The 26579-nt window shown below is 38.0% G+C and overlaps 1 protein-coding gene across 2 annotated transcripts in view; it reads left to right on the top strand.

Annotated features, from left to right (window-relative positions):
* Positions 1 to 26579, top strand: part of LOC128663748 (calcium-binding mitochondrial carrier protein SCaMC-3) — a 173028-nt gene that overhangs the window by 13792 nt on the left and 132657 nt on the right. The window contains exons 2-5 of one of the 2 annotated variants that reach the window (XM_053718230.1): positions 3193 to 3456; positions 6023 to 6149; positions 8802 to 8889; positions 10268 to 10379. In XM_053718230.1, coding sequence (XP_053574205.1) covers positions 3301 to 3456; positions 6023 to 6149; positions 8802 to 8889; positions 10268 to 10379 — 483 coding nt within the window. In that variant the 5' untranslated portion in view covers positions 3193 to 3300. Of the gene's footprint in view, positions 1 to 3192; positions 3457 to 6019; positions 6152 to 8801; positions 8890 to 10267; positions 10380 to 26579 lie in introns of those variants that run through there. The other variant, XM_053718231.1, reaches the window with a different exon arrangement.

Below are 26579 nucleotides of genomic sequence, written 5' to 3'. Positions count from 1 at the left end.
ATTGGTGGCTGCATATATATACTGATTGTCATTGGCTCACCCATGTGTTCAGTTAGAAACCAGTAGTGCATTGCTGCTCCTTTAACAAATGATACCAAGAGAATGAAGCAGATTTTATAATACTAGTAAACTCACAAAAGAAAACCTTTGGGTTTCATACCCCTTTAATATTATTCTGTAAACTTTGGCACCTAATTTTTTAATACTATTTTATCTGCACATTCAGAATTAATTTACTTTGATACTGACATGCAGCAGAGGAGACACACTAGTAATCCAAATACTGCAGACACAGTGATTGATACAGACACCTCGCTACTGATAGATTAATTATTTATGTGCTTGACTGACATAACAGCTCATATACAAATCTTTCTTAAAATAGCAAACACTGACAAATGTGTTTTTAAATCTCTAGCTTGGTTATGAGCACACCCTGCCAGGTTTTATCATTCATAACTTCTTTCCTATTTAGATTAAACGTTAAGATTAAAAACAAACGTGTATTTGCATATATTTTCTTCACTGTAAGATACTTCACTGGTATTTACAAAAACAGCAACACAGAGTATAAAATTGCAATTTCTTTTTTCACACTTATACAACTGCTGGTACTGATATATAGTTAGATCTATGTACAAGCAGCTAGTTGTAACAGAATCAATGTCACAAAGAAACAATTCAGCACTCATTGAAACACAATTTTATAACGACAAATTAAGGAAGAGACAGACCACACACACACATTTCTTTTCTCCCTCCTTATCCAATCACAGTAAACCAGGAAGTGCTACTAGTTAAATTTGATCATCACATAGACTTGTGGTACACAAAGTGAGGTGGGAGGGTTAAGACAGAACTGAAAGATAGAGATGGAAATGGAATTATTTAAAGATGCAAATCTTCAAATTGATCCTCTTGAAATATATCTAGTGGTGTATTATTAGGGACTAAATATTTTAACCCCTTAAGGACCAGGCATTTCAGACTAAAACTTCCCCAAAAGACCAGAGCATTTTTGCCATCACTCCATTTAAACATAAATAGAGCCTGTTTTATTTACCTATCAAAACTGTATATTTATTTTTTAGTAGACAAACCAAAGTATTGATCTAGGCCCATTTTGATATATTTTATGCCACCATTTCACCGCCAAATGCCATCAAATAAAAAAAAAATTGTTAACTTTTTCATAAACTTTAGGTTTTTCACTGAAATTATTTACATACCGCTTGTGTAATCATGGCACAAATGGTTGTAAATGCTTCTGGGATCAAATTTGTTCAGAAGTAGCAGACATATATGGTTTTGCCATAACTGTTTGGTAATAAGAAGGCCGCTAATTGCAGCTGCGCACCACACTTTTATTATTCCCGGCAGTTAAGGGGTTAATCAGGTAGCTTGTAAGGTTAATTTTAGCTTTAGTGTAGATATTACCCTCACACCTGGCACTTCCCACCCCGTGATCCCTACCTGATCCCTTTCAAACATTTATCTTCTCTCCCTCACCCCCCCCCCCCCCCCACTGGTCAGGCTGCCAGTATACAGTTTTAGGCTTTTTAATTTTTTTTTATTATTATTTCTTAATTCAGTATATGATTACTCCCTTACGTTCCCACTTCCCTGATCCCTCCCAAAAAGCTCTCTAACCCTCCCCCCTCTAACTAATTTCTGCCATCTTAGGTACTGGCAGCTCTCTGCCGAACCCAGTTTTCTATAATTTTTTCCTTTTTATTTAATTAAAAAACAACTACATTTTATCGTAGTATAGATGCCCCCTCCCTCATTTACCCCCTCCAAGATTGTTTTCCCTACTCTCCCTTCCACCTCTCCACTCTAGGACCCCCCCCCCCTCCCCACACCTCTATTAAGGTGGCAATTACTCTAGGGAGAACATCAGAAAAAAGGTACCACAACCTTACCTAAATCTGACCCTGTGACACTGGTCATTTTTAGTAAATATATTATTACTATTATTATTTGTGTGTTTAATAGCCATACTTTTTATATGACCTTTAAAGGGACAGTAAACACTATGAAATTACAACATTTTTCTACAGTCTTCTAATAAATTAACATATCCATCTGAACATTATTAGAACAGACTAACACATTGTTTGCTGCAGTTGTTTTTCAGTGGGCAAACTCCAACCACCAAGTTTTTTTTTATTAAATTCTTTTTATTAGAAAAGAGATCGTGCAGAGAATACATTGTTTACACATTGGCACAAAAAAAAGACATTTTTTAAAAGCAAATAGAGATGGTATTGCAACCACCAAGTTTTTTTTATTTGGAGGAGTAAATCCAAGCCTGAGTCTACAGAAGACAGGACTTACCACTGTTAATATGTTAAAGGGATAGTAAAGTTCAAATTAAACATTCATGATTCAGATAGGGCATGTCATTTTAAACAACTTTCTAATCTACTTTTATCATGAAATTTGCTTTGTTCTCTTGGTATTCTTAGTTGAAAGCTAAACCTAGGTAGGCTCATATGATAATTTCTAAGCCCTCGAAGGCCGCCTCTTATCTGAATGCAGTTGACAGTTTTTCACAGCTAGAGGGAATTAGTTCATATGTGTCATATAAATAACATTGTGCTCATGCACGTGGAGTTATTTAAGAGTCAGCACTAATTGCCTGAAATACAAGTCTGTCAAAAGATCTGAGATAAGGAGGCAGCCTGCAGAATCTTAGATACAAACTGGGGAATGGCAAATAAAGGGATTATTATCTTTTTAAACAATAACATTTTTGGTGTTTACTATCCCTTTAAGCCTGCCATGTGCTCTTTCAAATTTTATGACTTAGACTACAGGAAATAGGGGTGAAATACATAATGAAATTATATTTTTACCAGAAAATATTGAGTAATTTATTTAAATATATAGATACATAGATACATTGAATCTTCAAATCATTTGAAAATGTTAGTTCTGTTTTAGTCCCCAATTTTTTTTTCTAGTGCAACACATTATGTACTGTAAATAAATCATTCTATGTGTACTGTAAATAAATCATTCAGATGAGAGAAATTAATTATTAAATGTGAACTCAACACCCAGAAGAACTTACAGTCTAATGCTTAGTGACTTGGAAAAAGTATTTTGCTGTGTTTAACTGTAACTATAAAAAATTTGGTTATTTCAGTAAGACATCCATTTTTTTTTCTTTCTCCCAAATCCAAACAGGGCGGGCTTAGCACACACATAATATCTCAGAATTTAGACAGCTGTGCGTGCTGCAGAATCTGAGCCTGGACTGGGAAAGGCCCTTCGGGGGCCATACGGCTCCCCAATATGCATGTTTATGACAGCAAGGATCCTGAGAGGGAGAAGAGGTACTCGCTACTTTTTAGTCAGCTGGACTCTAACAAAGATGGCCGTGTGGATATCAACGAGCTTAAAGAGGGACTTGCAGCAATGGGAATGACACCCTGCAATAATGCTGAACAAGTAAGTCATAAGACACCGCATAATACATAGTGCTCTTGATGCTTAATAAAGGAATTATTTACCATATCATGTTACAATGTGTTACACCTGCAGTGATGCATGTTGCCTCATGATTTAATCTACCATAATGCATTTTGAAATTTACACTCTGTTGCACTGTATGTCAGTGTTTCACAACTGCATCCCTCAACTACTCCAGCAGGCCAGATATAAATCATTTCTATACCTAAGCACCGGTGACTCAGTCCCTGAGCAACTGAGTACCAGATACAAGGGTTATTGCTGTATATTAGATGCATACAATGGGGTGGACATATGCTGATGGGATTATTTCTCTCAAAGTAAACGTTTAACGTGGACGGGATAGCAGGTGTATTTACAAATTTAGATAAAATTGTTTGCGCGCGAGCGAAACCCGATGCACGCTAACAGCTGGACTCTATATATTAACTTCTCCCCATAGACTTCAATGGAGCTCGCTTTAAAAAAAAAACCTAACATTTATCGATTGCGCGCTAAGTCGACATCGCGTAACTCCTACAGAGCTAAACCCTAAGCTAAACTAAGAACATTTTCCTCTAAGTGAAAAACATTAAAATTTAAAGTATTTACAGTTAAAACACAGTAAAGCACATTAAAAAATATTAAAATTGATTAAATTTTTTTTTTTTAAGTTTAAGATATTTGAGTGAAAAAGGCTCCAAAGTGTGTTTGTATTTTTATATATATATATATATATATATATATATATATATATATATATATATATATATATATATATATATATATATATATACACACACACACACACTATATTTACAGTTGATATAACCTAAGGTCCAAAAGTGGCCTAATAATACTAATATATATATATATATATATATATATATATATATATATATATATAGACAAAGGAAGGCACTCTCTGGTCTTTTTAGTGGATGACTTTAATGAATAAAGTGTGATGTTTCGGGGGGACACTCCCCTTCCTCCCCGAAACGTCACACTTTATTCATTAAAGTCATCGACTAAAAAGACCAGAGAGTGCCTTCCTTTGTCCTTATATTTACCTGCTGGCACCCTGGCATTTGCTTTTGGAGGTGAGAGTGCTCTCTTTGAACATTATATATATATATATATATATATATATATATATATATATATATATATATATATATATATATATATATATATATATTTATATGTGTGTGTGTGTATTTCCACAAGGCAAAACATACAGTGATCTGAGATGTCATCTCAGAAAATGCAGCATGTCTGCAGAAAGAACAGGACACATGCAGGAACTTTTAGCACTTTAACTTTGCAACACTGATCCACATTAGGCTGTTCTTTTCAAACAGAGCTGTGCTCTGGCTACACTGTTTAAGTTTTCCTTAACACAGTGCATTCAGAGCAAAGTGCTGTTCGAAGTGAACAGTCAAATATGCTGTAGTGCTGCAAAGCAGCAGTGCATTGCTTGTTGACTGACTCTCATGGATTATTGTCAAAGCCGCCCCCCTAGCCTTTCCCAGTCTGCAAAGCTGTTTTTTTCTGTATATAAGACGTTCGTATGAGCAATGCACCTTTTTTAATACTGCACTTCTATGTTAGACAAAGAGAAAAGGAAACAAATTTATTCAAGAGACATTTTACAAAATTTCTTTTTTTGTCTGCAGCGAATATGCAATGCAATTTTTAACTACTACAATATATTCTAAAACTTTAAAAATGGCTTTATTCTCCACTTAACCAACACATTGCACTTGAGCTGGTGCTTTAGTATAACTGCCTAATTTAAAATGGAATTTTATTTAAAAATGACCTGCAGAAACATTTTCACTAAAAGCATTCTCATCGCAGAAATTGAAAGAAAGTTTTGCCTCTAGGGTGTATTTATGTATTTACAGGTGTACATATGTATATACATATATATACGCACATAAATAGACACACACACATATATATATATATATATATCCATACTCATATTAGACTTATTTTTTATATATATATATATATATATATATGTGTGTGTGTTATTGCCTTTCCAGTCAAATACCTTGTCGTATACCATATACTTTTTATCCCTTATAAAAATGTTTAATAATATTTATATGAATCCTTTTTATCAAAAACTGAGTAAATGAGTGTAACACTTTATTTTAATGTGTTTAAATTGTGTTTGGTTCACCTTTTTTACCCTTACACTTCATGCGATGTCTTCACTTGTGGTAACCCGACAAGCGCAAATTCAACTTGTAATACGCGCTCAAGTTAACATGGTTGCAATATTGCTTATCGTGTCCCCTGCTAAATTAATTACAATTAATTTAGGGATGTAAGATAAATATTGTTGTTATTTATGCTCATTTAAAGCTTTTTCTTTGAGATAATATTATTGTTCATCTGCCATTATTATGTCAAAAATTAAGCTCAAAGAGGGCATCAGATTTTTTGGGAAAGAGGGGTTTGCGCTGTTATTTTTAAAGGGAGAGGTTAATAGAAATTATTAAAAATCCACATGCAGTAGTATCCAGTATTGTAACAATCATCCCTTTGTGTTCAGGAGATCTTGCGTGCTGGAGATACAGATCAAGATGGAGAGCTGGACTTTGAGGAGTTTACTCGATACCTGGAGGAGCGAGAAAAGCGCCTTCTTATCATGTTCCACAGCCTGGACCGCAATCGTGATGGTGTATATATAAGACTGTATTTTTTATGTATTGTTACGTAATCTTGTAATTATGTACAGTACATGTCATGTTTACCTTATTTTGTATTTATTATAGATCAATGTGGGAACATGCAATATATTATTATTATATTTGTATATCTCTTGTCAAATTATTCTGTATAGAGGAAGCATCTCTGTGTCTCATAGGATATGCAGCCTCTACTGCAGGGGTGTATTTTTGCCTAGGCAAACAATATATCATTATTATATTTTAATTCATAACTTTATGTTTTATGTTTATATTAAAGTATCAGACAAAGGAGAACTTGAAGTTTTGTATGCGCTGTATTACCTCTAGCACAGTGCTTTCCAAACTGCGTGTCGTGACACAGTGTGTCGCTGGCAGTGTGTAGGTGTGTCCCTGCTTCAGCACACTTTTTTTTTTATTTATTTTTTTCCAATAGTTTTTTAGTTTCCCACTATCCGCCTGCCTGCTAAACATATCACATGGTTGACACGTGATTAATATCTAGTGGGTCACAGATCATCTTAACCTATTGACGCAGCTCAGTGCTAACTGAAACTATTCCCATTGGCGGCACATTGGCTCCTGACTGCACGTGTAGTCTCCTCAATCGGCTCATGACTGCATGTGTAGTCAGTGAGTGGGACAGCAGTGTGTTTGCAGCACAGGCAGGAGTCAGTCGGACTCGCAGAGCTGAGGATGGCAGCTTAAACGCTGAGCTGAAGTCAGAAGTCAGTGTTTTTTTATGCAGCTAGCTCCCAGTAGTGCATTGCTGCTTCTGCTCTTGATATATGGATAGGAAGTGGAAGCTTAAAAATGCTTGATGATGAAATGCGAGTATCTTTATCTAATATTCCACCAAATGTTCAGAAACTATGTTCATCCCATCAACCTCATACATCCCATTAAAATAGTAAGTAGCTATTGGTGTTATTAAACTTTTTTTTAATTCTTGCACATACTTACTTGTAAATACATTGTGTTATTATATCATTTATGTATGTGCCCGTAAGTCTTAAAGCAAGTTAGTTTAAAGGGACAGTCTAGGCCAAAATAAACTTTCATGATTCAGATAGAGCATGTAATTTTAAACAATTTTCCAATTTACTTTTATCACCAATTTTGCTTTGTTCTTTTGGTATTCTTAGTTGAAAGCTTAACCTAGGAGGTTCATATGCTAATTTCTTAGACCTTGAAGGCCACCTCTTTTCAGAATGCATTTTAACAGTTTTTCACTAGAGGGTGTTAGTTCACTTATTTCATATAGATAACACTGCTTGTGCACGTGAAGTTATCTGGGAGCAGGCACTGATTTGCTAAACTGCAAGTCTGTCAAAAAAAATGAGATAAGGGGGCCGTCTGCAGAGGCTTAGATACAAGGTAATTACAGAGGTAAAAAGTATATTAATATGACTGTGTTGGTTATGCAAAACTGGGGAATGGGTAATAAAGGGATTATCTATCTTTTAAAACAATAAAAATTCTGGTGTAGTCTGTCCCTTTAACCTCCTGTTTGCTATAACAACTGAATTACCGTGTTGCAAAATGATGTAGGTCTAAAAAGTATGTCGCCAACATGAAAAGTTTGGAAAGCTCTGCTCTAGCAAATAAACATCAATACATACCATGATGAGCAGATGAGCATGATCATTGGTTTAATGAAACCGATGACGCAATTGGCTATCACAGCGCATTTAAACTACATTTCCCATAGAATCTTTAGCCTCTGATGAAGCGCATGCCCGAAAGGCATCAGGCGTTCCTGTTTGAGGCTTGTGGCCTCAGTCTTGTTCTTTACGTTGCTTGTACCTAGGCAAACAAGGCAGATTGAGAAGGGGCAGCACTTTTTTTGTGTGGCTATGTTTCTAAGTATTATACAGGTATATAATGCGAGATTTGGGGCAAAAAGCTTACATTCTAGGGGGGTATAATAAGAGACTGCCCATGGAGCTTACCGTTTTGAGGTAGCTCTGAACCTTTCTTTTATTCGGCTAGCTACTGCCTTTAGTTCTGTTGGCTTTCAGCACTTGGGTATTGTTTGGGGGTATATATATATATATATATATATATATATATATATATATATATATATTGCAGCAATAGATAAATGTATTTGTGTATGGCTATATGTGCGGTCTTAAACCTTGGGGGGGAGGCTGCAGAATTTTCATTGCCTAGGGCAGCATAAAAGCAAAATACTCCACTGCTCTGCTGTCTTCTTCATTACACTGCCAGACATGGTTAATTGTTCTTCAAAGAGAAAATTAGATTTGCCAGCAACACTCAAAATATGCCCTAGATGGAATCTTTGTACAATTATTGGCAAGGAGACATATTTTTTTTTTACAAGAATGAAAAGTGGGTTGTCAGTGGTCCTGATTTCCTTAAGCAATATGTCAACATATATATATATATATATATATATATATATATATATATATATATATATATATATATATATATATATATATATATACAGTAGATATATATATATATATATATATATATATATATATATATATATATATAAAACAAAGAACATATTCACTGCCTATAAATTATAAAATATTTCTTAGTAATTGTTATGCATTTTAGAGTCTAAAATGTTTGCTTTTTTTTTTTTTTAATCTTAATCGCCACCTGCAGGTCATATTGACGTCTCTGAGATACAAGAATGTTTCCACAGTCTTGGAGTGAACATTACACTTGGCCAAGCAAAGAAAATCCTCCAAAGGTGAGAGAGACAAAATAGATTGTTTATGTTATAGACTAATAATAAGGGAGCACGTGGATGGAGCAAAGAGGGAAATGTATCTAAAATTAGCAGTTCCAGAGCTTGGAAAGTGAAGAGTTTATTAATCATATGTGCTCAAAATAATGGCCTTGTTTTTAACTATAAATTGTACTTACATCTATATTTATTATATTGTTGTGTTGTTTTTTTAATGGTTTTTATATTTGATCTTTCTTTGGTGTGAGAACATGAACAGAGATGGGGAATGCAGCAGAAAGACCAAAGAATCCATAGATGTTAAAGGGACATAATTTTTTGATAATTTTATTGCTTGGGGTTAAACACATAGTTAAAGTCAGCTCTAAATCATTACTGGGACTTAGCTGAACACATCTGATGAGCCAATGACAAGAGGCATATGTGTGTAGTCACCAATCACTCGCTAGCTCCTAGTAGTGCATTGCTGCCCCTGTTTGCCAAGAGAATTCATATTATAATAATAATAATAATATAATTGAAATAAACTAAAAACTATGAAAATTGCATGCTCGATCTGATTCATGAAAGTTTAATTTTGACTTGTATGCCCTTTTAAGAGGAATTTGGAAGTCAAAATTAAAGTTTATTTTATCATAGCATACAGGTAAAAAAATAAAATCTACTTCTATTATAAAATTGTCCTCTTTCTCTTGGTATCCCTTGTTTTATCAGCTTCTTTCCATGACAGTACAGTTAGATAATCTCAAGAGCGTGTATGTGTTTTATGCAGCATATGGCAACCATATTTCAACAAAGTGTTTGCAATAATGTTCGTAACAATAGTTCCCTTTAATAACAGAATACAAAAAGCAGATATATAGGATGTTACAGGGCAGTGAGGTCCAACTTCCTAACACAAGGGTGCTGCAGATCAATATTTTAGAAAATGCATAAAAGTCTATGGCTAAAAATATTTCCTATAAATATCCACGGTTTCAAGGTACCCCTCTATCCGCTGTTCTCCTCTCTGGAGGATTTTTTTTAGTTGTCACTTTGTTTATCCCCCCATCCCAAATCACCAACCCACACATTTGTAGCTTTTTAGTTCCACTTTTTCTTGGGGCTATAAAAACTATGTCACACAAAGAAGTGCAGAGTTGCCCATGGGCTCCCAGTTGGCTAACCTTGTTATATAGAACCCATGGTTAAACAGGACTTGGAAGGATTCTGTGGAGCTTAGGATATTTTTTGGGGGACATCTTCATTGAGGAAAGGCATATGTGTGTATGCTGTAATCACTAGCAATATCCTAATCTGGAGGGGCACAAATGATCTAAAAAGCAAACATTTTATTTTAAACTATGCCCTTTAATAACAACCTGAATACATATATACACAGCATGGATCGTGACGGCACTCTGACAATTGATTGGCTAGAATGGAGGGATCACTTTCTGCTGAACCCACTGCATAATATGGAAGATGTGGTCACTTACTGGAAACATTCCACAGTAAGTATATTGGTTAAATCTATAGAACTTTATAAATTTAATTTAAATTCAATTGATCTCACTTTTTATTATTATGGCTTTCCAATGGATTGGTGCTGGCAGAAAAATAATGACCCAACATGCTGAGTAAGATGTGTTGCTTATTTTATCCTCTGTAAATGGCATGTATGCACTACTTTGAAACTTTTATGTTACTATATAATTAGTAAACTATTGTGCATATACACCTACAATGTACTAACAAAACTAGGCTTGTTTGGCTATACTAGTGGTCTGTTAAAACATTTTACATGTTTATAGCTTTTTTGGATTTTATATATCTTAGAAACAGACAGCAAGCATTTCTGTGCAATCTAATCTAGGGGTTGACAAATATCTTTAAATATTTATAGCAGGGCTTGACAAACCCAGGAGCCAGGGAGCCACTGGCTCCTATAATTTTACCCATGGCTCCTAACTTTTTGTGTTATTCTCCATATCTAAAAATACTGCTGTCTGGCTCCTAACTATTCTTACTGGTTCCTAAATTTTAAAAATATTTGTTGACCCCTGATTTAGGGGCTTCCTACAATAAATTCAGGGGCCTGAACTTTTCTGAGCTAATTCCACATCTTTGACTGTACCCAAACTGTCCCAGAAACCACGGGACGTTACTAGTTCAGTATTCTAACCATGCTAGCATCTCAACAAACTTTCCTTTAAAACAAACCAACAAATAAATAAAAACTTGCTGTGTTTATCTGCATAATTATCAGTTTCAGACTGTGCAGTTCAAGGTGGAAATTGGCTCCTACGCTTGCATGTTAAAGTATTTAGTGGAAAACTGTTGAGACAAAAGGTGAGAGACAATGGAATGTTAATATAAGTGGCAGACATTTCTAAAGAAATTTGTTTTTTAGGGGGCATTTCATACTATAAGCTCTTGGGGCGGATCCCACAATGCAAGGCAAGGAATTGAAATGAAACTGGTGCATAAAGCGTGTTTCTCATGACCATGGAGTCCTCTTTGCATATGTAACATTGTTCATAGCCATCACACATTGTGCCTGATAATCAAAAACTCATTGGCATGGAGAGAAAATACACAAAATCTTTGGGCTTTTTAAAAATACCTTATATTGTAATGTATGTGCCCCTCTCCTTTACATTCAGAACCCTTTATAGTGTGGTGAACAGCTTTCTAGGTAAATTTTGTGTTTCTAAAATTATTTAAGGGACCACATCATATGTACAAGACTTCTTCGATCATCTTGCCTGAGTGGAGAGCTTTAGATCATCAGGCCCATTGTCACTTTCCTTTTTCCACGGCACCTGGCAACCTTGAGATGCAAATTGCAGGCAACTGTGTTTTCAGTGCACAGAGACACCTTTTTTTAAAATTAAGGCACTGCTGACATACACCCAATAAATGAAACCCTGTCTTTTTTTAGGGACATGAGAATGTTGGGAGTGTAAGGAGTTTGACATACCGATGAAGTTTAATTTAAACTTGATAGAGGATAATATTTTATTGTGAGGGAACAAAAAGAGAGAACATAGAGGAGAGTGATGAGGAGAAAGTAATAGAGGGAGATACATGAAGGGTAATAGAGGGAGAGAGAGGGAAAGCGTTAGAGTGAATGGTACAGAGAGAAAAGGGTTAGAAAAGAGGTTAATGATCATCATGAATAAATCAGATAAAAAGGTTAAGAGAGAAAGGAGTGTCTTTACAAGACATTGAGCAGATAGAGAAGCTCAATCGATGAGAGGAAAAACAAAGAAAAAAATATATAGACACCTCCAAAATCATTACCATAATAAAATATATTGAAAAAGATTTGACAGTGAGAGAAACAGATGAGGAGCCAAAACTAATGCAGTCTCTAATTAAGGACTGCCCACAAGCTCCCTGACATACATAGCTCTCCCAGATTTAACCATGGTGAAAATAACACATCAATTGTATATTTTTAGCATTGGTGGGTTTTCATATGTAGGGGAGTTCAAGCTATTTTCTTTTGCAGCCGCCTTCTTTTTGTTTATTTGTGGTCAATTTTGCATCCATGGTTAGCACCCTATGCCAAGTGATGTGCACCTAGCTTGCTCAAGTAATGTTAATCCCACCTAGGTTAGTCTGGGAGTGATGCCCAGGACACAGAATGTGCATATTGTCCAGTCTGTTAATGTAGTTCATTACTGTGTCTTGTATGAGTATACAATGTATGAGATTTGCTTTTTTAAGGCTTATTTGTGTATATGAATGAGCTGATTTTGTGTTTTGAAGCCACAACCTAATCAAATGGGTTGAGCTGGTAGGTATAATCAGATCTCATTACTTTATCACATTGTGTACATATACCTGCTTCTTTATCTTATATCTGTCCATAAACCAATCACCAATACTTGTAGAGAACAATGGAAAATTAAAATTTTATTACCTTATCTCTTCTATAACCCACTGGAAGTGTAATTTCTTCTACTGGCTGTGTTAACACAGCTTGGCCTTAAAGCCAAAAACTTTCAAGATGGGTGGGGATACCACAGGCTAAATAAACTATTTCAAATGCCAATATAAAGGTAATGGAAATACTTGTAAACAATTTAATACACTCCAGCAGGTAAAGTGGATAATTGGGAACAAATTAAAGGGGAGATTTTTTTTTGAGTAAGCTGTCCCTTTAACTTGGGCTGTGAGGTCTGGGGGGGAGTTTCACAGTGAGTGTTTATTTGCACTGGTAGGCAGAGTTAGTTACCTTGCTCAAACAGTCACTTCCAAATACAATTGTCATTGTTTCCCTATGACCTTTTGAATGGGTGCACCACCCAGTTGATTAAACTGACCACCCAGCTACAATTTAAGCCAATATAAAGCTAATATTATTTTTTTTACAAAGCTTATTACATAGATTATTATTATTATTATTAATAAATACATTTATATTAAATTATGCAGTTAATTTGTGCATTGGATAGCAATTTTTTTATAGTCTTACAAAGTATTACACTGCCCCCACCCAGCTTTTTCATAAGGCCCCCTGGCTGGCAACATTTTCTGTGGAGAACACTGTATAGTGTAAACAAGGTGATATAAGCATATTCCCATGTTATTGTTTTCAGCAAATACGTGTACCATTAGTTATCAAATGAAAAAATATACAAAATGATTTCTGTTTGCAGTATTTTATGTATTTAACTTCTTCGATTCGCATGCTAATGCGTTCTCGCCATGCACATCGCTACCTGTAGGTGCATGACGAGCCCTTCTCGTCATGCAGGGAGCTCACTGAACAAACGCTGTTTTTCGGTTACCCCCCTCACTAAAGGCCGAGGATAGTTGGTGGCCAAGTGGGCGTCACTCCTAGGCTTCATGAAAGTGCTGCCCGACCTCACCATGTACGCACGTGGTGATGTCACAAAGGGCCTAAGGCAGGATTCACCGGTAGCTGCTAGGGAGCTGGATGGGGGAGGTTTTTCTAACCCCTCAATCTCAGCTCCCATAGCAGCTACAAAGCTCCATAACCCCTCATTTGAGAGAGAAAAGCCTGCTCTTGTGCAAACAGATCACTTAAAAATAAAGTAAACACAACATACAGTGATCTGGTTTACAATACTACTCTATATGCAGAATTATTCTTTTTTTTTATGCCTACAGACTCCTAATAAAATGTATTTCCCGGTAGACAAGTCCGTCTCTTAAAAAAAGATATGATGTTTGTTTTTATAGTAAGGTGATCACTGTAGTAACAGTGAACACCTTGCAAGAAAAAAACTGCTTTTATTTCTGTACTGCACAATGGGGCCTCTCTAATCTACATTATAACCCGCAAAAGCTTGTATGGGCCCTTATTTCACATGTGGCTACTCTTGATGACAATTTAGTAAGGTGATTACAGAAACAGCAGTGGTCATTTTATTTACTAAAATCTACCCCAAAATTATACATTTTATTTAGAGTTTTGGCCACAGCTTTCTCACTTTCTATGAATTATAAATATAATAATGGCATATTGTAAACCTGCTGGGCCTAATGAAAAAAACAATATATAATTTGTGTGGGTCACCCACTGAAATTTGACTACAATAGGGGTTTAGATGTAAGTAGCAAAGAAAGCTCAAAATTGACTCAGCACTCAGGTGACAAAAGGCTTGGCAGCAAAAGGGTTAAGAAAGAAACAGAAAATGTAGTTTAAAGGGACGCTCAAGTCCAAATTAAACTTCCATGATTCAGAAATACAATGCAATTTTAAACAACTTTCCAATTTACCTCCATTAACAAAATGTACAATCTTTATATATTTACACTTTTTGAGCCACTAGCTCCTACTGAGCATGTGCAAGAATTCACTATATATATATATATATATATATATATATACATATATATATATATATATATATATATATATATATGTATATGCATTTGTGATTGGCTGATGGCTATCACATGATACAGGGAGAGTGGAAATAGACATACCTTTGAAATTAGAAAAAAATCTTCTACTCATTTCAAGTTCAGACTAAGTGCTATCGCATTGTCTTTTTATTGTGCATTTATTGGTTATGCAAATCTACTGTGTTTACTGGTCCTTTAAATTCTCACCATATGAGCTCATTATCATGGCAACCAGTTAGAAAAATAGAAAAAGGATGAAATATACTTTAAAAAAAATATATATATATATATTTTTATTGAGGCAAATATCAAACATACATCATGAATACAAATATCTGGATTTTTAGGTTACATTTAAAATATGCTAGAGGTTTTATACAGTACAGAGAACACTAGGACCTATGACACACTCCATCAATATAAATGGCACCAAAATGAATGACATTAGCTAGAGAGAAATACTTGAAGGTTAAATAATGCAAATTGTCCTCTTGATAGTAAGTGGTCACTCATGGACCGGTATCAAGTACTTAAATTATGAATTGCAGATTGTAATTAACATACTAAAGGTGCAACCTATATTTAGAATACATATGTACTGAGCTCCAGCACTGAACTACCAAACTTTATAGCGATAGATCTATATTAACAAATAACATAGCACAACATATTAAAAGTCTAACAAATGTGGTTTCGAACCTGCAAATAGCCAGCATTAGAGGATATAGGGCCAACACTCCACTGAGTAATTATGAAGATCTTGGGGGTAATTTGCCCAGGAACTTGATATCAGAATAAGTAAATAGTATATAAAGAGTGCAAATAGCACATAATACTGAGCAGATGTTGAGATTAAGCGGACGAGGCCTGGTGTAAAATTTCAAAACTCCCTGGTGCTGCAGTAAGAGCTTCAAATAGTGAGTATTGTTAGACTGACAAAAGTTGGAATGTGCCTAAAGTGAATAGTAACTATACTTGGGGAGAAGGGCATGTGACGTATGAGATATATATATATATATATACACTCCAATCCCTTTACAATGAGGAATATCGGAATTGTCCTATAACAGTATATAAAATGAGTCACAACTTGAAAGACAGGTTGATGAAGGCAGATTTAGGGGATAAAAATCATCATTCTGTACTGAGTATCATTAACCCATCCAGGACAGTCTGCTTTACCAGTCTTGGATGTACTAGGTGATAGTTTTTGTTAATCCCATATTAGTAAAAGATTTCTCATTAAAAACTACTTAACATGTAGATAAACTTTTGTGAGCTATCTGATTTAAAGGGACAATGGACTCAGCTGTGAAAATTTTATTGTACTAGAAGCTGCTGCAGAAAAGTTTTTACAGTACAATGTCTCTTTAAAGGGACACTCTACACCAGAATTCTTGTTTAAAAAGATAGATAATCCCCTTTTCTCTTGTTAAGTGTGTTCAGTCCACGGGTCATCCATTACTTATGGGATATATTCTCCTTCCCAACAGGAAGTTGCAAGAGGATCACCCAAGCAGATCTGCTATATAGCTCCTCCCCTCACATGTAATATCCAGTCATTCTCTTTCAACCCTCAACAAAGAAGGAGGTCGCGAGAGGAGCTGGAGTTTACTTAATTATTCTTCAATCAAAAGTTTGTTATTTTAAAATGACACCGGAGTGTGCCGTTTTTTTATATCTCAGGCAGTATTTGGAGAAGAATCTGCCTGCGTTTTTCTATGATCTTAGCAGACGTAACTAAGATCCGCTGGCTGTTCTCGACATTCTGAGGAGTAGGGTAACTTCAGAAAGAGGGGAATAGCATGCGGGGTCTCCCGCAAATGAGGTATGTGCAGTACATTATTTTCTGGGAATGGAATTGACTAAGAAAATACTGCTGTTACCCATATGATGTAAGTACAGCCTTAAATGCAGTAGTAGTGACTGGTATCAGGCTGATAAATGTATGCGCAGTTGAGTTATTTTCTAGGGACTAGAATTTGACTGAGAAATTGCTGTTAATACTGAAATTATGTTTAAGCCTTATCTGCAGTGGAAGCGACTGGTAGCAGGCTTAGTGATAACTTTGCATGACATTCAAGATGTTATTTTAAAAAAAAAAAAAAAAAAAACGTTTACTGGCATGTTATTCGTTTTGTGAGGTACTTTGGTGATAAATCTTTTTGGGCATGATTTTTTCCACATGGCTAACGTATTTTCTGCATAGAAACCATTATATCAGGTCTCCTACTGTTGTAATATGAGTGGGAGGGACCTTGTTTTAGCGCCTTGTTGCGCAGTTAAAATTCTAGCACAGTCTTCCTGTTTTCTTCCTCCTTGATCCAGGACGTCTCTAGAGAGCTCAGGGGTCTTCAAAATTCGTTTTTGAGGGAGGTAATCAGTCACAGCAGATCTGTGACAGTGGTTTGACTGTGATAAAAGCGTTTAATCTTAATTTGATATCCGTTTTTGGGTATTAAGGGGTTAATCATCCTTTTGCTAATGGGTGCAATCCTCTGCTAATTAATACATTTCTCGTTAAGAATTGTTGACTGTAACTGAATTAGTTTTTCTTTATTATTCAACTGTGTTTTTAAAAGCGCTGCAGCGTTTTTTATATTGCTTGTAAACTTATTGAAAGTGATTTCCAAGCTTGCTAGCTTCATTGCTAAGTCTGTTTAAACATGTCTGATACAGAGGAATCTGCTTGTTCATTATGTTCAAAAGCCGATGTGGAGCCCAATAGAAATATGTGTACCAATTGTATTGATATTACTTTGAATAAAAATCAATCTGTACCGGTTAAAAATTTATCACCAAACGAGGGGGAAGTTATGCCGTCTAACTCTCCTCACGTGTCAGTACCTGCGTCTCCCGCTCGGGAGATGCGTAAGATTGAGACGCCGAGTACATCAAGGCCCTTACAAATCACTTTACATGATATGGCTAATGTTATGAAAGAAGTATTATACAATATGCCCGAGTTAAGAGGCAAGCGCGACAGCTCTGGGTTAAGGACAGAGCGCGCTGATGACACGAGAGCCATGTCTGATACTGCGTCACAATTTGCAGAACATGAGGACGGTGAGCTTCATTCTGCCGGTGACGGTTCTGATTCGGGGAGACCGGATTCAGAAATTTCAAATTTTAAATTTAAGCTTGAGAACCTCCGCGTGTTACTAGGGGAGGTGTTAGCGGCTCTGAATGATTGCGACACGGTGGCAATACCAGAGAAATTATGTAGGTTGGATAGATACTATGCGGTACCGGTGTGTACTGACGTTTTTCCTATACCAAAAAGACTTACAGAAATTATTAGTAAGGAGTGGGATAGACCCGGTGTGCCATTTTCCCCTCCTCCGATATTTAGAAAAATGTTTCCTATAGACGCCACCACACAAGACTTATGGCAGACGGTCCCTAAGGTGGAGGGAGCAGTTTCTACTTTAGCCAAGCGTACCACTATCCCAGTGGAGGATAGCTGTGCTTTCTCAGATCCAATGGATAAAAAATTAGATTGTTACCTTAAGAAAATGTTTGTTCAACAAGGTTTTATATTGCAGCCTCTTGCATGCATTGCGCCTGTCACGGCTGCAGCGGCATTCTGGTTTGAGTCTCTGGAAGAGGCGATTCGCACAGCACCATTGGACGAGACTTTGAGCAAAGTTAGAACACTTAAATTGGCTAATGCGTATGTTTCAGATGCCGTAGTGCATTTAACCAAACTTACGGCTAAAAATTCCGGATTCGCCATACAGGCGCGCAGGGTGCTATGGCTTAAATCCTGGTCAGCAGATTTAACTTCTAAGTCTAAACTACTTAACATTCCCTTCAAAGGGCAGACCTTATTCGGGCCCGGCTTGAAGGAAATTATTGCTGACATTACGGGAGGTAAGGGCCACACCCTTCCTCAGGACAGGGCCAAACCAAAGGCCAAACAGTCTAATTTTCGTGCCTTTCGTAACTTCAAGGCAGGAGCAGCATCAACTTCCTCCGCTCCAAAACAGGAAGGAACTACTGCTCGTTACAGACGGGGTTGGAAAGGCAACCAGTCATGGAACAAGGGCAAGCAGGCCAGAAAGCCTACTTCCGCCCCTAAGACAGCATGAAGACAGGGCCCCCTATCCGGAGACGGATCTAGTGGGGGGCAGACTTTCTCTCTTCGCCCAGGCTTGGGCAAGAGATGTACAGGATCCCTGGACGTTGGAGATTATATCTCAGGGATACCTTCTGGATTTCAAAACTTCTCCTCCACAAGGGAGGTTTCATCTGTCAAGGTTATCAACAAACCTGTTAAAGAAAGAGGCATTTCTACAATGTGTACAAGACCTCTTAGTCATGGGAGTGATCCACCCAGTTCCGCGAACGGAACAAGGACAAGGGTTTTACTCAAATCTATTTGTGGTTCCCAAAAAAGAGGGAACCTTCAGACCAATCTTAGACTTAAAAATCTTAAACAAATTCCTAAGGGTTCCATCGTTCAAGATGGAAACCATTCGGACCATCCTACCCATGATCCAAGAGGGTCAATATATGACCACAGTGGACTTAAAGGATGCCTACCTTCACATACCGATTCACAAAGATCATTATCGGTACCTAAGGTTTGCTTTTCTAGACAAACATTACCAGTTTGTAGCTCTTCCCTTCGGGTTAGCTACGGCCCAGAGAATTTTTACGAAGGTTCTGGGCTCACTTCTGGCGGTACTAAGACCACGAGGCATAGCGGTGGCTCCGTACCTAGACGACATTCTGATACAAGCGTCAAGTTTTCAAAATGCAAAGTCTCATACAGAGATAGTTCTAGCATTTCTGAGGTCGCATGGGTGGAAAGTGAACGTGGAAAAGAGTTCTCTGTTACCACTCACAAGGGTTCCTTTTCTAGGGACTCTTATAGATTCTGTAGAGATGAAAATTTACCTGACGGAGTCCAGGTTATCAAGGATTCTCAATGCTTGCCGTGTCCTTCACTCCATTCCAAGCCCATCAGTAGCTCAGTGTATGGAAGTAATCGGCTTGATGGTCGCGGCAATGGACATAGTGCCATTTGCGCGCCTGCATCTCAGACCGCTGCAACTATGCATGCTAAGTCAGTGGAACGGGGATTACTCAGATCTGTCCCCTTTGCTGAATCTGGACCAGGAGACAAGAGATTCTCTTCTCTGGTGGTTTTCGCGAGTTCATCTGTCCGAAGGAATGACATTTCGCAGACCAGATTGGACGATTGTAACAACAGATGCCAGCCTTCTAGGCTGGGGAGCAGTCTGGAATTCCCTGAAGGCTCAGGGACTGTGGACTCAGGAGGAGAAACTCCTACCAATCAACATTCTAGAATTAAGAGCAATATTCAATGCTCTTCTGGCTTGGCCTCAGTTAGCAACATTGAGGTTCATCAGGTTTCAGTCGGACAACATCACGACTGTGGCTTACATCAATCATCAAGGGGGAACCAGGAGTTCCCTAGCGATGTTGGAAGTCTCGAAGATAATTCGCTGGGCAGAGTCACACTCTTGCCACCTGTCAGCGATCTACATCCCAGGTGTGGAGAACTGGGAAGCGGATTTTCTAAGCCGCCAGACTTTTCATCCGGGGGAGTGGGAACTTCACCCGGAGGTATTTGCTCAACTGATTCGTCGTTGGGGCAAACCGGATCTGGATCTTATGGCATCTCGCCAGAACGCCAAGCTTCCTCGTTACGGATCCAGGTCCAGGGACCCAGGAGCGGTGCTGGTGGATGCACTGGCAGCCCCTTGGGTTCTCAACATAGCTTATGTGTTTCCACCTTTTCCGTTGCTACCTCGACTGATTGCCAGGATCAAACAGGAGAGAGCATCAGTGATTCTGATAGCGCCTGCGTGGCCACACAGGACCTGGTATGCAGACCTAGTGGACATGTCGTCATGTCCACCATGGTCTCTACCTCTGAGGCAGGACCTTCTAATTCAGGGTCCTTTCAACCATCCAAACCTAATTTCTCTGAGGCTGACTGCTTGGAGATTGAACGCTTGATTCTATCAAAGCGTGGGTTTTCGGATTCGGTTATTGATACATTGATACAGGCTCGGAAACCTGTTACCAGAAAGATTTACCATAAGATATGGCGTAAATACTTATATTGGTGTGAATCCAAGAGTTACTCATGGAGTAAGGTTAGGATCCCTAGGATACTGTCTTTTCTACAAGAGGGTTTAGAAAAGGGCTTATCCGCTAGTTCACTAAAGGGACAGATTTCTGCTCTGTCTATTCTTTTACACAAGCGTCTGGCTGACAATCCAGATGTCCAGGCTTTTTGTCAGGCTTTGGCTAGAATTAAACCTGTATTTAAAACTGTTGCTCCTCCTTGCTTAAACTTGGTTCTTAAAGTTCTGCAGGGTGTTCCGTTTGAACCCCTTCATTCCATTGATATTAAACTTTTATCTTGGAAAGTTCTGTTTTTGATGGCTATTTCCTCGGCTCGAAGAGTCTCTGAGTTATCTGCCTTACATTGTGATTCCCTTTATCTGATCTTTCATTCAGACAAGGTAGTCCTGCGTACTAAACCTGGGTTTTTACCTAAGGTTGTTTCTAACAGGAATATCAATCAAGAGATTGTTGTTCCATCATTATGTCCTAATCCTTCTTCAAAGAAGGAACGTCTTTTGCATAATCTAGACGTAGTCCGTGCTCTGAAGTTCTACTTACAGGCAACTAAGGATTTTCGGCAAACTTCTTCTCTGTTTGTCGTTTACTCTGGACAGAGGGGAGGTCAAAAGGCTTCGGCTACCTCTCTCTCTTTTTGGCTTCGTAGCATAATACGTTTAGCCTATGAGACTGCTGGACAGCAGCCTCCTGAACGAATTACAGCTCATTCCACTAGAGCTGTGGCTTCCACTTGGGCCTTTAAGAATGAGGCCTCTGTTGAACAGATTTGCAAGGCTGCAACTTGGTCTTCACTTCATACTTTTTCCAAATTTTACAAATTTGACACTTTTGCTTCTTTTGGAGGCTGTTTTTGGGAGAAAGGTTCTTCAGGCAGTGGTTCCTTCTGTTTAATGTTCCTGCCTTGTCCCTCCCATCATCCGTGTACTTTAGCTTTGGTATTGGTATCCCATAAGTACTGGATGACCCGTGGACTGAACACACTTAACAAGAGAAAACATAATTTATGCTTACCTGATAAATTTATTTCTCTTGTAGTGTGTTCAGTCCACAGCCCGCCCTGTCTTTTTTGAGGCAGGTTCTTAATTTTAAATCATAACTCCAGTCACCACTGCACTCTATGGTTTCTCCTTTCTCGTCTTGTTTCGGTCGAATGACTGGATATGACATGTGAGGGGAGGAGCTATATAGCAGATCTGCTTGGGTGATCCTCTTGCAACTTCCTGTTGGGAAGGAGAATATATCCCATAAGTAATGGATGACCCGTGGACTGAACACACTACAAGAGAAATAAATTTATCAGGTAAGCATAAATTATGTTATTACCCATCCCCAGTTTTGCATAACCAACACGGTTATATTAACCCCTTAGTGACCACAGCACTTTTAATTTTTCTTACCGTTAAGGACCAGGGCTATTTTTACATTTCTGCAGTGTTTCTGTTTAGCTGTAATTTTCCTCTTACTCATTTACTGTACCCACACATATTATATACCATTTTCTCGCCATTAAATGGACTTTCTAAAGATACCATTATTTTCATCATACCTTATAATTTTCTATAAAAAAATGATAAAATATGAGGAAAAAATGGAAAAAACACACGTTTTCTAACTTTGACCCCTAAAATCTGTTATACGTCTACAACCACCAAAGAACTCCCATGCTAAATAGTTTCTAAATTTTGACCTGAGTTTAGAAATACCCAATGTTTTCATGTCCTTTGCTTTTTTTGCAAGTTATAGGGCAATAAGTACAAGTAGCACTTTGCTATTTCCAAACCATTTCCCCCCAAAAAATTAGCAATAGTTACATTGTAACACTAAGGCTAAAAGGCCTTATTTTTAGGGGGCGCATTCCAGTTTTCCAACGTGGAATTTTCACATCGGTCATCATGCACCCATGTCCTATTTGGGACATTTCTGAAGCCGGCCAATGTAATTTACCCCCATCAAACCATATATTTTTGAAAATTAGACACCCTAGGCTATTTGAAAAGCTGGTATTTTAACACTTTCCATGCACTAATTCAACCACCAGTCTCTGTCAAACTTTTGGGTAGTTATTTTTTGTGTTATTTTTCACACACATTGTACTTTAGGCATGGCTTCTTAGCTCCTGTTATGTGTTACTGCCAAAGAACAGAATATGTGTTCAGCAACATCTCCTGAGTACAGTGATAGCACCTATGCATTGGTTTGTTGGCTTCTTTGGGGGGTACAATGCCTAACTTCTGACGTGTTTGTGATTTGTTTTTCACATTTAACATAGCTTCTTTGCCTACCTTCTTTTTGGGGGCTATCTTCTTTGCTTATCTTCTTTTGGGGGGGCTTTTTACATACCCCAATTTATTTGCTTGCCATGAACGTGCATATATTTGAAAAGTTGACATCCCAATGTAATATATATGAAGTGTTTTGATGCTTTTGATGCAGCTGTTTTAGCCAAAAAAAATGGAGAAAGTATGTGGTAGTAATGTTTTATTTTTACACACCCATTGATTTTTGACTGTGATTTAGGAGAGCTTGTTGTAAGTTATTGCAAGAAAATACTCCAAGTTGTTTTCTGCAAGACCTGAGTACACCCATGCCCTCCATGCATAGGTTTGACAGGATTTTGGGAAGGTTCAGTTAGAATTGTATGACTTGTAATTTGAGTTGAAAGTAAGAGTATTTCTTCTGATAGTCCTATCTTTAGTTTGGGGCCTATCGCATACCCCACTTTTATTTATTACCATGAAAGTGTATATATTTGAAACGTTGACACCCCAAGGTATTGTATATGGAGTGCTTTGATGCAACCGTTTTAGGAAGAAAAAAAATTGGAGAAAGTGTATGGTGGTAATTTTTCAATTTTAATTTTTACACACACATTGCTTTTTTACTATGATTTAGGAGAGCCTGTTGTAATTTTTTGCAAGAAAACACTCCAGGTTGTTTTCTGCAAGACCCCCTGAGTACACCTATGCCCCCCATGCATAGGTTTGCCAGGATTTTGGGAAGGTTCAGTTACAATTGTATGACTTGCATTTTGATTTGAAAGTGAGAGTATTTTTTCTGATAGGCCTATCTTTAGTTTAGGGCCTATTGCATACCCCAGTTGCATTTATTGCCATGAAAGTGTATATATTTGAAACGTTGACACCCCAAGGTATTGTATATGGATGGAGTGCTTTGATGCAATCATTTTAGCAAAACAAATTGGAGAAAGTGTATGGTGGTAATTTTTCAATTTTCATTTTTACACACACATTGCTTTTTGACTATGATTTAGGAGAGCCTGTTGTAAGTTATTGCAAGAAAACACACCAGGTTCTTTTCTCCAAGACCCCCTGAGTACATCCATGCCCCCCATGCATAGGTTTGACAGGGGTTTTGGTAAAATACAGCACCAATTTTAGAACTTATAAAAAATCGAACAGTGAAATTTTAAAATCTGACACAGTAAAAGTAAAAAAAAAAAACCTCAGTAAACGTAACCAACCCCCCCCCCCACACCAAAAAAACAAAACAACAACACAACGGCAAATTTAAAAAAATAATTAAAAGTTTGCCAGTGTGTGATACCACTTGAAGCTGTCCCCAATGCAGAGTCCAGGCTTTCCAGGGCAATCGGGACGGTAAAATATGGTGTCCTTTCTCTGCCCCCTCTTGGTACAGACTCTGATTTTTTTTTTCTGAGAATTCTGCTTTGCCGCAGTAGGGGGGATTTTGAAAATAAAATGGGTAGCCCCAAATCTGCTCTCTCCCATCACCGCCCAGGGAGCAGGTGCATCATGGTACAAAATCCCCAAAATAATCTGGAGCTGAAACTGTGAAAAAGTCAGTTTCATTTCGGGGTTTGCTTTTTTGAACAACAAAAAAGCGTTGTGGGTTGCAATCTGCATTAAGTAAATTGCAACCTTTTTGTTCCAGGCCTTTGTCTTCCTCATAATTAGGTAGGGCTGCAGCAGCTGATCTGCTAGATCATCCCCACCCATATGCCGGTTATTAGCCTTGATGCACACTTGTTTCATTGTGCTCTCAGCTCTGCCATGTACAGAGACCTCCACAGTCCTCTCTGTGAGGATGGTGGTAAGAAGGTATACATCCTTCTTGTCTCTGTACTTAACTGCCAACAGCTCCTCTTGGTGCAGAGCTGAGGTCTCCCCCCTTCGTAACTGGGTGCGTGCAGGTTGTCTTGGGAAATCTGTGCGGTTCTTTCTAATTATACCGCAAGCTACTGTATCAAAACAATACAGTAGCTTAAACAAAAGGACACTTGTATAGAAATTATCTAAATACAAGTGGTACCCTTTGTTCATCAGGGGTAATATCAGGTCCCAGACAATCTTGCCAGTGGTTCCCATATGTTTTGGGCATCCTGGAGGGTCAAGGTGGATATAATTTCCCTCGTACAGCCGAAAGGACTGAGTATACCCAGTCTCGCTTTCACAGAGCTTATACACCTTTACTCCATACCTGAAACACTTGGAAGGAATAGACTGCTTGAATCCCAGTTTTCCCTTATACTTCATCAGGGATTCATCCACGCATATATTTCTTCCAGGTGTATAAGCCTCTGCAAACCTGGCAGTAAAGTGGGTAATAAGGGGGCGGATTATATACAGCCTGTCAAACTGGGGATGCTTCCTACGGGGGGCAAAGGCCGTTGTCGCTGAAGTGCATGAAATGTAGAATTATTTCATACTTCATCGACATACCCTAGGAGAAAATGGGGATAGAGCAAATGGGGCTACTGCTCCAGTAGGAGCGGATGGAGGGTTTCTTTGTGATGCCCATCAGCATAGTCAATGCTTAGAATTTTTTAAATTCTGGCACATCGATGGGGGCCTATTGCTGCTTTGCCAAAAAAGTGTCAGGCTTTGCAGCACGGAACTGGTGGGCATATAAATTAGTTTGGGTGACAATGTGGGCTAGCAGGGGGGTAGCAGCCACAGATACATCACTATCAGTTGAGACTGTATCTAATGATGTATCTAAGCATATGGCAGGGTTAAAATTGGGGTTTGCGTCAGTCATAGAGGCGTCTGACTCTGACGCATGGATGGCATAAGCCTCCTCACCACTATATGTTCTCTGTGACGTGATTTATTTTTATCTGTCACAGAAAAAAAAATTACTAAAAAAACTCAACACAAAATGTAACTTTAAATTAACTACAGGGAGTGCAGAATTATTAGGCAAATGAGTATTTTGACCACATCATGTGGGGCAGACATGGTTCATGTGGGATGCGGCCGACCCCCTGGACCAAGTTGCAGTTAATTTGGCTCAGCAGAGGCGCAGCTTGGCTGACAGGAGCGGCAGTTTGGAGACCGGATCGCTATCTTTTTGTGTGGAGAGAATATGGAAATGAAAAGCCCTAACGCTAAATTGGCACTCATACAGAATACTAAGCTAGAGTCACGGAGACTCTCCCAGGTGCGGGGGAAGGTGAACATGAAAAGCCCTACCGCATCTATTGCTTTTGATCCGCGGCCCCTCTGGCAGCCCGCTAAGAAGAAGAATGAAGCCAGTTTCTCTGCTCATAAACTGGGGATAAAGAGCAGCATTAGTCTTTCAGCTCACAAGCTTGGAATAGGGTCACTTTACTAACTCTGCTGGCCACGAAAAGAGGATGTTGATATAGGTTTTGTTTTGGACTTTAAACTTTCTATTTAGTTTTGCATTGGTTCCTATTGCCATTATTTTGCTATGTCAGGTTT

Source organism: Bombina bombina, chromosome 6, assembly GCF_027579735.1.
Source record: "Bombina bombina isolate aBomBom1 chromosome 6, aBomBom1.pri, whole genome shotgun sequence".
Classification (NCBI taxonomy): domain Eukaryota; kingdom Metazoa; phylum Chordata; class Amphibia; order Anura; family Bombinatoridae; genus Bombina; species Bombina bombina.
This window is presented reverse-complemented; position numbering and strand designations above follow the sequence as displayed.